The sequence below is a fragment of the Lissotriton helveticus genome, chromosome 11, assembly GCF_964261635.1.
Source record: "Lissotriton helveticus chromosome 11, aLisHel1.1, whole genome shotgun sequence".
NCBI classification, from domain to species: Eukaryota; Metazoa; Chordata; class Amphibia; order Caudata; family Salamandridae; genus Lissotriton; species Lissotriton helveticus.
In genome coordinates, this window is record NC_136072.1 from 13,126,334 (window position 1) to 13,142,266 (window position 15,933).

Consider the following 15,933-nt stretch of genomic DNA (forward strand, 5'->3'; position numbering starts at 1 on the left):
ACCAGTTTGCGTGGGTACCCTCTGCTTCTCAGCTTTTTACTCAGAGTCTTGGCTTCAGAAAAATAATCATCCCTGAAGTAACAATTCCGCCTAATGCGGAGGAACTGGGAGAAGGGTAAAGAGTCTCGTAGGGCCCTAGGGTGATGGCTAGAGTATTGGAGCAAGGTGTTTCGCTCAGTGGGCTTGCGGTGCAGTGTAGTGGTTAGACGGCCTTCAGTGTGTTTTATCTGTAAGTCCAGAAATGGGATAGAATCTTTACTAGTGGCAGTAGTGAAGCGGAGGCCTCCACTGTTATTATTGAGCCAATGTCCAAAAGCCAGGAGGTTATCATGGGACTCATTCCATACCATAAAAATATCGTCAATATATCTTTTCCACAAGGTGATTCCCTCATGGAAAGGATTAGACGTATGAAGGATGGTGCTGGTTTCAAGATGGTCCATGTACAGAATGGCCAGGTTCGGAGCAAAAATGGCTCCCATGGAGGTCCCCTTGACTTGACCATAGAATTGTCCCTCAAACAGGAAGAAGTTTCTGGTGAGGCAAATTTCGAGAAGTTCAAGGATAAATAGCGAGGGTACATTATGTGGACGTGCTCTGGACTCAAGGACCTGCTCAATCACTCTTAAGGATTCAAATTGAGGGATGTTGGTGTACAGTGATTCCACATCCAGCGTGCACATGGTGCTGGATGTGGGATCAAAGGGATATTCTTCAATGAAATTAATCATGGCCATGCTATCTCTAATGTAGCAGATCGTTTCAGGAACAAAAGGCTTGATGAAAAAATCTATGTAGTGGCCTAGTGGCTCAAGAATTGATCCACAGCCTGAAACGATTGGGCGGCCGGGTGGTGATTGGGGGTCTTTGTGAATCTTAGGCAAACAGTATATCACCGGGATGCGGGGAGATTTAGTATTCAAAAAGTCATACTCATTTTTGGTCAGGAATCCCGAGTCAAGTGCCCTTGTAGTGACAGTGGTAATAAGGCCTTGGATTTCACTGGTAGGATTTCTGGGGAGTTTACAATAGTGCTCGGTGTTGGTAAGCTGTCGTAGCACTTCAGTTTTATAGGATTCGCTGTTTTGAATAACTATTCCTCCCCCTTTATCAGCCGGTTTTATTACCAGGGCCTGGTTATTTTTCAAGGATGAAATTGCCTTTTTCTCATCAAGAGAGATATTGTATGGGACGAAGGACTTTTTATTTTCAAGGTCTGTTAGATCCTTCAGTACCAGTTTCTCAAATGTCGGAATTTCAACTGGGATCATGCCAGCTGAGGGAGAGAATTTTGAGGGAGGTCTGAACGGGGTGTTAGAATGTTTAGGTATGGATGGGTTGAGGCTGAAAAAGCTTTTCAGACGGATTTTTCTGAAGAACCTTAATAGTTCTGTCTGAGCTTCTTGAAAATTAGGGCGTACCATGGGTACGAAGGACAAGCCTCTACTGAGAAGAGATATTTCGTTACTGGATAGAATATGGTCAGTAAGGTTAAAGATTGGTAGGAGACCAGTCACTGAGGTGTTAGTAGAGGAATTATTTAGTGTATCTACCACCTGTAGTGTTGGCGGCGTGTGAACCGTTCTCCCGGGGGGTTCGGTGGTTTGGACCATGTTTTTCCTCTGCCCCTGGGTTGGCCTCGGCCTCCTTCTAAAAAATTCCTATTGGAGGGACCCGGGCTGTCGCTCTGATCAGAGTGGCCAGATGAATCGGCTGAGCTGTCTGTAAATCCTACGTATTGTTGTCGCCTATTAAATCTACCCCAGGGTCTTTGTTGTTGTGGACCGTTATAGGGGCGATTAGTATAGTAATCTTTATTAAGGTAGGGATATGTTCTTTCCTCGTTGTAGTTCTTGATATCTTTTTTAACCTTAGTTTGTTTTTTATTCAGCTCAAATTTGTGAAACTCTTCTATAGTTTTGTTTATTTTTTCTAGGAGTTTACTTGTTTCTGAGCTAGTATTACTGTCTTTAATTTGTTTTTCTAGATCTGTTATTTCGATGTTCAGTTGTTTAAGCTCTTCTGTCGCTATTTCAATTCCAAGGACCATCCAGTGTCGTGAGCAAGTTGTACTGATGTAACTGAACCCCTTTAGATATTTTGGATTGGTGGTGAAAACCCCTGGTACGTTACGTACTTGTAGGCCAAGGGGGATAATGTTTGATTTTAGGTAGTCGGTCAAGAGTCTGATCATCAGGAGTAGACGAACCTCTTTCTTCTTTAATTTCTCTAGCTCATCAGAAAGAGAAGTGCTGGGAATGGAAGGGTTTTCGGTTGGGTCAGAGATGCAATGGAGTGTTTTTCTGTAACTTATGCCTGCCTTACTGAAGTACAAGTACGCAGACTTATTCCCTTGCCTTGTTTACATTGCTTTTCTGTTGTTTTGTCTTGTATATTGAGGGTCATGGCTGTGCCCACTTGACATTCTTTTTCTTAAAATACTTCATCTTTGGATTTAGAACTTATTAAATCCTGTCCGGACGGACAGAAGACATATTACTGATTGAGTATATGATTATTTTGTACTGTATATTAAATGCACATAGGGACCACTGTTCTTTGTAATAATTAATAATTCAGTAGTCAACAGTCACCAAGTGTCCATCCACTCCTGCTCACGTTGTTTTTACTACATACAGCATATGTAAAACAATACAATTAGGAAGGTAGTAAAAGTGAACTGAAATCCTCATGCCCATAAGCTTCATGGAACTCTCTGTGAGTGCCTGGCATGCATGTGTCTTAAGAGTTATTAGAGTGTGAGATCTGTGTTCAGAAGTAAAATGTCTACAGTACAGCTGAAAGTGGACAACAATGAAATTCCCAGAAACAAGCAAAGATTATTGTTGCAAGTGTGAAGAAAAATCAATAAAACAACACATGAACACAAATCCATTGCCCAATCCCAATCAGAAGTATCAAAGGGTGTACAAAATAAAAAAAAGAAATGAGGAAATTTGAAATCCAAGACGGGTGCCACCTTGAAAGGTGCTACCCTGAAGATGAAGAAATGATCCGAGGTGAATGCATACATTATATTACAAAGTAACATTGCAATACAAAACATCCAACGAAAACCACAAGAATAGTTTACAGCTATCCCAAATAATATATCATGAATCAGGTTCCAGAAAGCAACTAAAGAGTTTAGATGTTTGCACATGAGAACTGCTTTGTACGGGAAATTGGAATTTTAGCTAATGTGGTCTGTTTATCCTCACATTTCATGCTGCCAGATCCTGTCTTAAGTATACATATTTTTCATGAAAATCCTTATGAATCCACACAATGAGGTCTTCTATGTCACCTTTTTGAAGTCAATCAATCAATCAATCATGACATTTATAAAGCACATGAGGGTCTCAAGGCGCTAGGGGGGGGGGGGAGGAGGTGCTGCCAGTGATCGAAGAGCCAGATCTTGAGGAGTCTTCTGAAGGCCGGTCTTGGGTCTGCCGTAGGTTGGTGGGGAGGGTGTTCCAGGTCTTGGCGGCAAGGTGGGAGAAGGATCTGCCACCGGCAGTCATTCTTCGGCTGCGGGAAGGGAAAGGCTGGCAGAGCAGACCTGGTAGGTGGGGGAGTAGAAGTTGAGTTGTCTGTTGAGGTGTACTGGGCCGGTCTTGTGGAGAGCTTTGTGTGCGTGGATGAGGAATTTGAAGGTTATCCTCTTGTTGACGGGGAGCCAGTGCAGGTCTCTCAGGTGGGGTGTAATGTGGCTGCGGCGGGGTATGTTGAGGATCAGACGAACCGAGGCGGTCTGGATGCATTGCAATCGTCTCAGGAGCTTGCCCGACGTTCCTGTGTAGAGGGCTTTTCCGTAGTCCAGCCTGCTGGTTACGAGGGCCTGGGGGACTGTTCTTCTCGTCTCAGTGGGGATCCACTTGAAGATCCTGCGGAGCATTCGGAGGGTGTTGAAGCAAGATGAGGAAACGGCGTTGACCTGTTTAGTCATACAGATGGTAGAGTACCAGGAATTAACAGTATATCACTTTTTTTCTACAAATTTGACTTAGTTAGTGGATCCCTTGCGATCAAGAATTTAAAGTATCCTATTTAACATCTGCCTCTGCCAATCTTTGAGATGAAGAGATTAATATTGATGCTAAAAATCTCTACCTTTCCTTCATAGTTCAATCTCAGCTGTGCACCACCAACAAACAAGAGAAAATCATCTCCTGCTGAACCCGTGGTCCACCATCTAATCATTGATATTGACCATGTGTGGTGCTGGACAACCTACTCTTTCTTTTTTAGGTTTCGACTTGGCGAGGGGCGAAGCCCCTCCCAGCTCGAAATCTTTTGTTTTCAGTAGTGATGTTAGAACCGCCTCTGCCTCTCATTGGCTAGCTCCATAAATGGAGGCTAGCCATTGGGAGGCAGAGGCTGTCAATCGCGCTTTCTCTCGAAAACGCGATTCGGGGGCGTTTCTGGTGCTTTTTTTAAGCCCCGCCCCTTTGTCCCGGGCAGCGCTGCGATTGGCTGCCGGCCCGGGACACCCCCGTGACGTCATTCCCGGGCCGCGCTGTGATTGGCTGCTGGCCCGGGACACCCCCGTGACGTCAGCCAATCACAGCACGGCCCGGGACCTGACTTGTTTGTATTTTCTTTTTGACTTACGCAGTTGTCGTACAAAAACTAAAGGATTTGGCACACACAGGAGGTTCCATTTGAAATTCTTATTTCTTATGCAACCTGAACGGGTGAATGCTGTCGTTTAAAGGATTGTGCTGTTTTGTTTTTTCGTTTTGTTTACAGACGCAACTTGAATAATTAAAGCGGGAAAAAAGCACTTGCTTAATTTAGTCGGCGCACATATGCAAAATGACCCTTTAATTTTCAATGCAAAGCTTCGGGGAGGCGTGCAGTATGGCTTGAAACCATTGGCAAAGCCGGTCGGTCCCCGAGGAGAGACTTATTGGTTTTACCGGTGTTTGTTTGGATCACTAATGATGCCGGCTGCAGGGGAGCGTTGTTCGGACGCCCCCCCTACGCTGCTTCCAGGCTTCTCCCACGCAAAGGAGACTGGTCTAGGTCACGTGGGTGAAAGGCCAGGACACTTTGCATCCTGCAATGTTGATCATCGCTCGGAAGTGCTGCACAGTTCCCGGGTGAAAGACGGGTGTTTTGCGGAAATGTTTAATAGACCACGATTGGCCATTTCAAGGAGACGTACTGTTTTACTCCTACTTCTGTATTTCCGCGATCTTGAAACTGTAGGTGGTGTCCTGCCTTCGAACGATCTTGTTTTAAACCCTCTTATGTAATCCTTTCGTTTTTTATAATGTTGCAAGAACTCGAACATCTCAGGGATTTACTTTTAATTCTGCGCGAAGCAAGCAGGATTGAAGTCATTGCTTTATACACGACCTTCATGACGCAGCCAATCCCTGGCGTACATTGGTTGTACGGAGTGCAGTTGTAAACAGCTTGGACTTGGGCACAGGAGCCGATGTTATTCTATCGCTCTGAACTGCGCATCCCTGAAATGTAGTAGCCTTTCCTAAAATAGGTTCAGGGCGGGGTCCGTAGACCATTGACTACTATAGATGGAGAGGCGATCTGCCCGCTTCGGTGACATAATCCAGGGCGCTCACGCCTCGAAGGGCGTTCGTTTAAAGTAGGCTGCCTTACTGTGTGGAAATTAGTCCTAAAGTGCTTCTGCATTCGCAAACATTACTGAGAACTGCTTTTTCTACGTTCAGGGATACGATGATTCTTTGTATTGCTCTGTTCGTTTTTATGTGTCTAGTGCGCGGTTATTTGTGTTAAAAGTGGGTACATACCAATCGCTGCTAACTTTGAAGGGCCTTTGTTTAAGGCACTCGCTGTCCAAACGAGCTAGCAATTATGAGTCTTTATTTTTTTCGTATGGCATAATTTACGTAAGTTTTAAGCACCTTTCATTGTTTCATGTGGCTTGTTTCGGATTCCTGGTCTGACGGCCTTTCATACCTTTATTACTGAACAATATAGCGCATGCTCCCCCCCCCCCAAAAAAAAAGCTCCTTTATTGCGACGCTCCTCCTTCAACAAGAATTGCAGACCTGCATGTCTTGTCACCCATGATAATACCGCACCCCACCAAGTGCACGCAGGTAGGAGTAGGTTGGGCAAATAGCCGGAGTACATGTGTTAATTTGCAGAAGCACATATTTGTAACATTGTGTCTGTGAAATTTGAGCATGCGCACATGCTTGCCCGGTAGGCCTGTACTCTTCTCGAATTCAAGCACGTTTGGCAACGGTTTCTGTTGAAGAAAATGTGAAAGTGACATTAAGTTATATCGCAGAGACCGAATAATCTATCGGAAGGTGGATCGAACTTTGTTATATTAGACACTTTGTTTCTCTTTGATGTAAAGAGGACACGCACCACAGCTGTTGTAGTGGACGACCAATTGAAGTCTAAGTGAATGTGATATTTTCAGAGCAATAAAAGGCAAATGATACATTCAGCAAGTGTGTGTTTATGTTGATGTGAGAACGAGAGAGCGGTTAAGGTATGGTATTTGGGAACAACCGTTGTTTCATTATGTGCTGAGGAAAAGTATTGCTCTATGAATGTCCATGCCAGAGCAAAATGCCCAGATTTGCCAAACTACTCGCAGAAATAGTTAGCTGTTGACGTCTGTTTCTGAAGTGATTTTTGTTCTTTCCTCCCTGTGGGCTTAATGAAAAACTACCTTCAATCTTCAGGAAAGTGGTCTCGGCCCCAAGTGTACGTATATGGGTTACAGACCCTTTTGTTTATTGTAATTCATTTGTATTTCTTGGTCTCCACACAGCTTGCTCGAGTTCAGATTACTCCGCCATTGTCACCCTATTTTGAAAAGAAACTGAGGTCTTGGTAGGCCATCTAGTGTACTATTGAGGTTGGTGTTTAATGGAGCAGTGGTTTCTCGTGCACTGCAGTACCATGCATGCACATTGCTTACTGTTGTAGGTCTTCAGTAAGGTGTTTGTAGGACTGTCTTCCACGAGGGATCACGTGACTAATTAACAGTTTTAATTACTCTTAAAGCATTACAACTACCTGTTTCAGTAAACTCGTCATTGGTTAATAACGCTGTTTTGTTTTATGGTCATAAAGACAAATCTACATTTCTTTATTTCCCCCCGTTTGTTTTATTCGAAAATCGTTTTGTAGAATAAATGAAGCATTTGCCCCTTCTGGGTAGACAGTCAGTGCTTTGTAAATACAGTTTAGACTGGCATTGCAGAAAATAGACCTACATCTGGGATTAAGTTGAAGTTCATGCCCTGGCGCGGTTCATTGTTTGTCTGCGTTTCCTACGCATCAGCATCCTTTTGAGTTTGGCCAGATTTAATTTCCCGTGAAGCCAGTCTGGGTTTTGTAGGCTGAAGGCCAACGCAGTGGGCAACATTTCTTTCACCCAGTATCTCCCATGTATACATTGTATTAACGGAGAAAGAACATATATTTCGCTTAGAAAGTTGATGATTACCTGAAACTTGATTGCAATGTGACTCTTTTTAGGTTGAATTGACTTTAACGAATCCACCTTAATTATTGAATTGCAGGAGATAATAATTGGCTAAGCCAGTAGGCATCAAAAAGGCCCTGTGCAACATGACAAACTTAAAAAAAAGTGCAGTTACTCAACCACTTCATTTTGTAGGCATGCACGCTTTTGCACATGTTTCTCTGTGTGCGTGTGGGTGCAAATGCAATAGGTCTCGCATTTGCGAGAGATTAAGCTATTGGCTTTGTAAATGACAATGCCATTTATTTATCTGTTTTCAAAACCAACACATAAATAAAAAAATTGTCATTTACAATGCCAATAGCTATAACTTTTACAAAGGCGAAACCGTTGCATTGTAAATGCTTGTTAACAATAGGAACCTATTAAAGATGGCCCCACCCTATTTGCAGGTAGTAAAAATGCACTCTGTGAATAGCCAAAAGAAGTAAAGTAACTTCAAAGTGTAAGAGTAAATTACATGTGTAAAATAATCAAAAGTGTAAGTTACCTTTATGAGTAGCCCCGATGGTGTCCTTAATGTGTCATGTGAGTGAATGAGTACATTAATCAATCTAGGATTGTTTAATTGGCCTCAATAAGTATATGAGATGAAAACTCCACAAAGGTATCAAATACATTGCTGAGCGCCTGTGCAGTGCGACACATCAATAGGTAATGAGAAGTGCATTCAGGAAAAAGCAATATTTACAACTATGTGCATTCTAGTGCTGTGCATTAAAAACATTACATATGCCTGATTTTTAAAGGTGGTTTATAATTTATTGATAGCGTCAGCATTATCTCTCAGATAATCTATCTATAAGATACTCCTATAACCTATGTGGGTAGAGAAAGATTCTGTCCTCGAGAATGGATGAGGAAATGTGTCCCTAAAGATAATATAAAAAATGTCAAATAGCATGTCATCACAATGCATCATTGCACATTTAGTTATGTGTGATGTCATTGAGAAATGACAACACACAAAATGTATTGAAGGCCAAGTTAAGGCCTAGCTTAGCGTACCCCAGGAAAACAGTTTTGTACGTCACTGCATTAGCTTTTAATTCCAAATGACTCATGTTACTAGGCAGATATGAAAAACAGCTCCATAAATAGCCATTCACTCTCTTACAAAAAGAATGAGTATTAATCCAAATGTGTGTAAACTGACTACTGGATGAGGTTTTATTTGCAGAAGTTAATAGAATGGCTTGGAAATCAGTATAGAAATCAAACCGTATTATCTAAGAATTACCAGAGATTACACTAGAAGCGTAATTCTGCATTTAGCACTACTTCTTAAAGCAAAATTGTCACCTTGCGGTCAAAATGTGCATTAGTAAATATTTAAAATATACAACAATAGGATCAAGCTACTCAGCTACTAGAAAAACAACAGCAAGGTAGGATGTCTACCTTCCGGTGGGTCCTTCAACAATAATCAGCCTCATAGAACTGGAATTATATCACACTGTAGTGTAGAGTGTAGACTGTGGATAACTTTTAATTTGAAAGCCCATGCTTGGCTCATCGTCCCATGAAAACGATCAGTGCATAAGAAGAAGGAAGAGGATTTCCCTGTCTAATGTGCCAGAAAATCCCTGAATCCATCTTTAAGTATGATGAGACAGTTGTTTCTACCTTTACCTGAATTTCCCTCCAAGGACGGTCCTGAAGAGCTGCAGGGTCCAAAGACTTAGGGGCAGATTTATGTCGGACTTGCGCCACGTTTACGCCGCCGTTGCGTCACGCAACGGCGTGGAAACGTGACGCATCCCTGCGACCTATTTACAACGTGACGCATCTAGGCAGATGCGTCACGTTGTAAAGCCCTGCGCCACATGAAACCTGAGTCAGGTTTCATGTGGGCGTTCTGTCGCAGGGTGGGCGTTCCCTCGTAGGAAAGCCCTATAAAACTGACGCCGGCAAATCTACAAGATTTCACTGAGTCAGTTTTACGACGCTGCTGGGTCAAATCCTTACGCCTGCTTGAAGCAGGCATAAGGAGTGACGCACCACGTTATGTATGGGTGGCCTCTGTACATTGCAGGAGTTGCGTCGCACTTGCCACAAGATGCGTCACGCATCTGCCCTTCCTTGCACCATGGTGCGCCGCATTGTAAATGCTGCGCATCTGTGGTGCCGCAAGGAGGGAATTGCGTGACGCATCAGTTCTGGCGCATCCCTGCTGATCTGCAGAGATGCGCCAGAACTCATAAATCTGCCCCTTAATTCACAAAGCTAGTTTGATCTGGAGAACATTTGGAAAGAGGGTTCTGGAAATTCCAGCAGGAAAGGGGATTGTTTAGTAATTGTCAGGAAGGCTTGCCCTAGTGGCAGGCAGACTCCTCTATCTCATTTCAAGAGGACAGGGATGTCTGAGGCCATCTCAATGGGAAACAATATTGCAAATCTTGGTCACGATGACTTTACTTTTAAAACTTTGTTATGCAGGATATGTTTATAACTTGCAGGATGAAAGCAGAAACACCTGTCCAGCAATTGAGCTATTTCATCAGATAGCCACATCACACTGTCTCACTCTCAGCTTTCCCAACATTGTGGCACACTCAACTGATGCAGCCTTCAGCCTCATCACAATTGTCCTTGTCAAAAATATCAAAATGTAGATAATTTGATGCAGAAAAATCCAGACAAGAATAGAGGTGAGCGGAACTCGTGCAGTTTCACTCCGTGGAATTCTACAGACTTACATAAATCTCTGCGAGTCAAGTGGGTGGATTTCAGCATGTCGAGCTACTCAAGCGGATTGTTAGACCCGGGAGCTTGTTCTGTGGTGTTAAATCAGCATGAACAGCACAACAGGGTGTGCCAGAGGGCACTGCTTCTTTCTGCCGCTCAAGTAGATTTTCTACATTAAGCACCAGCTTTCTCAACGCAAAGGGTTGCGACATTCCGTAACCACCTACGTTGAGAAATCTCATCGGGAGGCATTTTAACACCCAAAAAGTGGGCTACGAGATGCAAATTCTTGTTTCCAACGCCAACTTATCGTTAGGGAGCTGTGCACAAGAATAAATTCCATCATGCAGCGGTTAGCCGAGGTTTGCCAGAACTCCGCATTCAAAGGAGAACGTGGAGTGGGCAAACGGATGCGAACTATGCCGGCAGAGTGGAATTGTTTGCAATCCCTACACAAGTTTCATTGGAATCAATCCCGTGCAAAACAAATTTGTAAGAATGTTTAAAGCAGTTAAAATCAAACAAAGTTCAAAATACACAGTTTGGCAACTTTGCAAAACCTAATGGGCAACAGTTACCTTTTTATCTACTGGTATTACTAGTGAAGAAGCCATTTTCTTTTGATACCAAATGCAGTAAGCTTCTAGGCCCTGTTAAGTTGACATAATAAACATTAAACAGGATCGTGCACTTTTTCTTAGCTTCAGAGAAACAGCTTGGGTAACGCAAGGCTTGCTTGAAAGCAAGATACGTGGCACCAGGGAAGATGCTCGCTTAGGCATGTACACGTATATTTTCAGCATATCCCATTTTGCAATATCTTTCTGGTCATTAGTATTATGTTGCAATTATTAGCTGGAAAAGCACCAGACTTATATCTTACATGACAGTATAAAGTCCCAGAAGCTGCCCACGTGGGGCACGTGGTCTGCAACAGTATATTTCGGACCTTGTATGGTATACGACAGCTTAAACTCTCGTTAATTGGTCAAATGAACTATGCTTAATTTGTGCTACGTATGTTATGATGCTACATACTTCTGCGGTTTTGGCCTATATAAACTGTCAGACCCGTCACCTCTTTGGACATTCAGTGGCTTTGCTGATGTTTCCGTGCTGCACGTTAATTTGCTGTTTGTTGGTCTCCAATAAACTTTGCTACCTTATGTGCTGACAGAGAGTCGTGTGTGTGGAATCATTTATCATTTCTATTTCAGCTTCTACACTAGCTCCACACCTGAAAATCCAGCACCACTAAGTGACATAAGGGGATTGCTCATATTTATGAGAGTCAGGCATAAATGTGTTGAGTGATCCCTGACAATGAATACTGTGCTCTAACAGTGGTGCTCTTTCCATGCACTATCATTTGTATCTCCAGTCACATGAAGTAAAACAAGCTCTCACTTATAAAACCGTCTGCAATGTCTTCAGCATTATCACCACCATGGAACTGACTACCAAATGACCTAACCTGCTAGCATAATGAAGTAATGACTGCTTCACATACCTGTGATCATAACCGCCCTAATTTGAGCATCCATTAGCTCCCGTAATGCAGGCTTGGTCTCCGCCTTGACTTTATTTCCCATTACAAGAAGTCCAAGAAATTCCAGGTCTGATTCTACTTCTTCCCTAGAAGAGCAGGCAAGGGAAAAAGAAAATATCAAAGAGGGAGAAATTACCCCTCAGAGTGCAGCTTTGTGAAACAGTCTTTTGAACATGATCATATATAATGTGCCATGGTGCATGCATCTTATTCATTGCTAGAGATCATTTACTTATTCTTGTATTTATTTACAGTTTTAATACTATTACTGCACCAACGAATATTGGGGTGCTCTATCAACAATTCTATTGAACATATTACAATTTGGAAAAATAACATTTCCAACATTTTCACAGTTCTTTATGGAACCTACAGGAACCTATAAAGAATACCAAAGAGCCTTCATCACCTAACAGGGATTATGAGTGTGTAGGTAGTGTGCTCCCCAACAAAAGCTGTACATTGGACCATGATTGTGCGTAGTAGGGCCTGGGCAACGTAATGGGCTTGGTTGTCTTAAGGAGACATTGTAGGAATCTTTATAAAGATATGCAATAACAAACAATACAATGCATTTGTAGGGAGTGCAGCTACCCCTGAAGAGGTGTCCTGGGGCTAGTGTAAAGGACCATGTGCAGGAACCCCAGCAGAAAAAAGATTCTAAATGGCACCAAGGAGAAGTCCAAGAGTAAAGTTGTTGGGCTCTGTCTAAAAACATCTCTAACGGATTACTTCTCAAACCAAGAGGAAGTGCATTCCACAACTTGGAGGCCAGGAAAAGAAATGATCTACTTCCTCTTCTGGCCTTATGAATTTGTGGGATTTGGAAGAGATTGAGTTTGCTAGATTGCAATGATCTCTCCTGGACATACAGCTTAACGTGGTGCATGAGATAGAGTGGACCTTTATCGGAGTAGGTTCTAATGGCAAAGATCAGAGCTTTGAACTGACTCATTTTATTTACTGGAAGATAGTATAGATAATGTAAATGACCTGCCACCGATGCCTGAGTGGAAATCAAGAATTAGCCAAACAGCAGCATTCTGGAAGATTTGAAGACACTGATTCAAGCTGTTGGTGTAACTCAACCTCCACAAGGATGAGATGCAGCATCCTCCTAAGGGACCTAAGAGTGAAGAAGCAAGTGGGGGATAGTGCCTTGAATTGGGGCTCAAATGTAAAGTAAGAGCTGAATTTCACCCCAAGGTTTCCTACCACAGAAGTCAGAAGGACGGGGGTTAGCTCGTTTCCTAAGGCCACCAAAGGTTGGATTTAGTAAATGTTTTGGTGCCAAAGAAATTATTCTCAGTCTCATCTGAGCTAAGCCTTAGACAGTTTTTCTTACATCTAGTCCACAATGGATTTGGGACAGAGTTTGAAAGAGTCCAAGGTAGTGGGTATTTTTTCCTGGAAGATAAGGAGGAGTTGTGTGTCATCTGTGTAGGGTACAACCCTGACTCCCCAAGACCAACTTCACCATAGGCTCCAGATAAACAATAAAAATGGTGGGGCTAAAAGCCGGACCGTGAGGGACTCCATACTCTAGCAGCTTTGAAGTTGAGATAAAAGGAGGAAGCTAAACAGCTTTGGGACATTCAATAATGAAGGCTTTCAACCATAAAAAGGCTTGATCTGCAATACTAATCGTTTCAAGTCTCTGAATCTGTTCGAAAGGTTCTTCCACTTCTGCCCTTTCAGTCCAGGAAGCTGTTAGTCCAAGGTCTAATACTATCTACACTGGACTACAGCAATGCACTGTTTTTGGCGGCACCCGAAGCAACCATTAACACCCTTCAGCGTGTCCAGAATTCAGCAGCTAGGCTGCTTACGGGCTCCTCATTATGAACTTCAGCCAAGCCAGCCTTAAGATCTCTTCACTGGCTCCCGATACGGGAAAGAATACAATTTAAATCTCTGTGCATAACACACAAGTCTCTCCAGGATAAGGGAGCTCCAATCTTAAGGACTCTGATCCATCCTTACAAGTCCTCTCGGTCTTTACGATCTGACCAGGGAAACCTCGCCATTGTCCCCAGAGTGAGGAGGGCACGTTCGGGGGGGGGGCGCCGCTTCTCAGTCAACGCGGCTTCACTGTGGAATTCCCTTCCTGTGACGATCCGAACGGAACCCAATCATGGGAAGTTTCGGAAACTTCTCAAAACTTTTCTTTTCCCACTGACCTCTAACTAACGTTGTCCACTTTAGGTTGCTTTTTGTTCTGCAGCGCTGGGACGCTTTCGGGCAGCCATGCGCGTTACAAATCTAATTTCATTTCATTCATTCATTTCAATCAAAATAGAGTGAAAGACCATATCAAATGCAGAGAAGAGGTCCGGAAGCATAAACATGACTGGTGTGCTTGAATCCCAATTTTTTCATATATTCTGAGACTTCAAGCAGCTGATTAGACTCGAAAAAATATTATATCTGCCTGTTTATATTTTTCTCAAGTAGTTTAGCACCGTAGGAAGGAGTAAAATTGGTCTACATTATCTAAAAGTTTTAGGGTCAGCTGATGGCTTCTTAAGAAGGGATAGCAGCAGAGCTTGTTACCAGCTGGAAGGAACCAGTGCCTGTTCAAGAGATTCATTTAGCAGTCTGTTCAAGATAGGATTCACCATGGGTGCAGCAAGGTTGTGAATGGCTGGGACCAGGGACCCAGAGGGGAGCTGGATATGCAATTTACAAAATTCAGCTGCTGATTCTTCTAAGGTTATATGGACGAATCTAGCAAGTGATGGAATGGAATAGAAGTAAGACATTGGTCCTTGATTAATTGTGCCAACAATTAATCATATGTGACTTGGATTTTTCTAAAAGAGAAGTCAGAGAGGTCCTCACAGAACTCCATAAAAGGAGAGAGGGTGGTTTGTGTTTCAGTGGGAGTTTGAACAACTCTCGAGGTTTGTTTTACAGCCTCAGAGGTGGATGAGGCAATAAAGGTTTTTTTTCCCGTATGAACAGTGGCATGGTGTTTTTTCAGAGCAGCCTGGTAAATAGTTTCTGTGTCTATGTCATAATTGGATCTCCAAAGCCTATCCAACCTTTTGCATGCTGATTTTTCTGACTTAATGGCGTCTGAAAACCAAGGCACGGATGGCTTAAGACTCTTTGAGAAGTTGGATTTTAGAGGCACAGAGGTATCTATAGCATCTGGCAACCAGTCATTGAAGCATGATGCAACCTGCTCTAAATCCCATAACCCGTGACAGGGAGTGGACAGACTACTCTATATGTAGGGAGTCTGAATTTTTATGCAATTGTCTTGATGCGGTCTTGGCTGGTCCTTGCAAACCACTAGGAGATGGGGAAACTATGTAAAAATAGACCAGAATGACAGTAACAGGATTTGCTAAGACAAGGTCCAGTGTATTATCTGATTTGTGAGTGGCCAAGGAGGTCAGAAATTGATGTGCAGGTTTATTGTTAAGTTAACACGCATGAAGGTTAAAATAGCCTAATATCAAATAGTAGGCATGGAGGTGTGCTGCAGATTCTTTTTACACGTAAGAATTCTCCGTAAGGGATATTTTTAATCAAATGCTATGGATGTGCACTGCCCGCGTGAAGTGTTACATTTCCATCCGTGGCTTTTCTGAGTAAGGTGGTTGCCAGCCATCCTTCTTTCACGTACACTTTCACATCTGGATCCCCTGCTGATATGTGAGGTAAATTTCAAATTAAATAATCAAGATTGGAATGGATCACTTGTCCTGAGTAACAAGGGTTTCTTAAGTTTTCGTACTCGTACCGATAAAAAACCCTCATTCACGTACTTAGGGTCGAATGGCCGTATATCTTGGTTCTCTGCCGTTCTTTGGATTCTAGCTACATGACAGCATCCTCATTGGGTTAATTGGTGTTCTTCCTCCACCCAGAGGTGAACCACTGGTTAGTACAGTAGTGATTTAGATATGAAAAAAAGAAATAGTGCATTAAAGAAAAAGAAAGCTGTTCTTGCTAAAAAGCTTGGATAACCTAGAAAAGTCCAATTTTATTAAGCCTTGGCGTCAGGCTTGTTAAAAAGATATATTTACGTGCGTAGGAAGGGACGTTATGGGGCTTCCACACTGTTAAGAGTCCATAAAAAGGTCGACATGTTTCAGCCTTGGTCTGCCCAGGGGGGTCAAGTAGGCTTTGTTCAGGACCTAGAAACTAGTGAAAGTTTAAATGAATGTGGATAAACCTGTTTGTT

At 42.8% G+C, this 15,933-nt stretch overlaps 1 protein-coding gene across 1 annotated transcript in view; it reads right to left on the reverse strand.

Moving 5' to 3' along the window:
- The window catches only part of LOC144792094 (putative cation-transporting ATPase 13A4), a 506,631-nt gene that overhangs the window by 191,278 nt on the left and 299,420 nt on the right, over nt 1-15,933 (reverse strand). Inside the window, 1 exon segment of the mRNA XM_078666960.1 lies at nt 11,700-11,824. Coding sequence (XP_078523086.1) covers nt 11,700-11,824 — 125 coding nt within the window.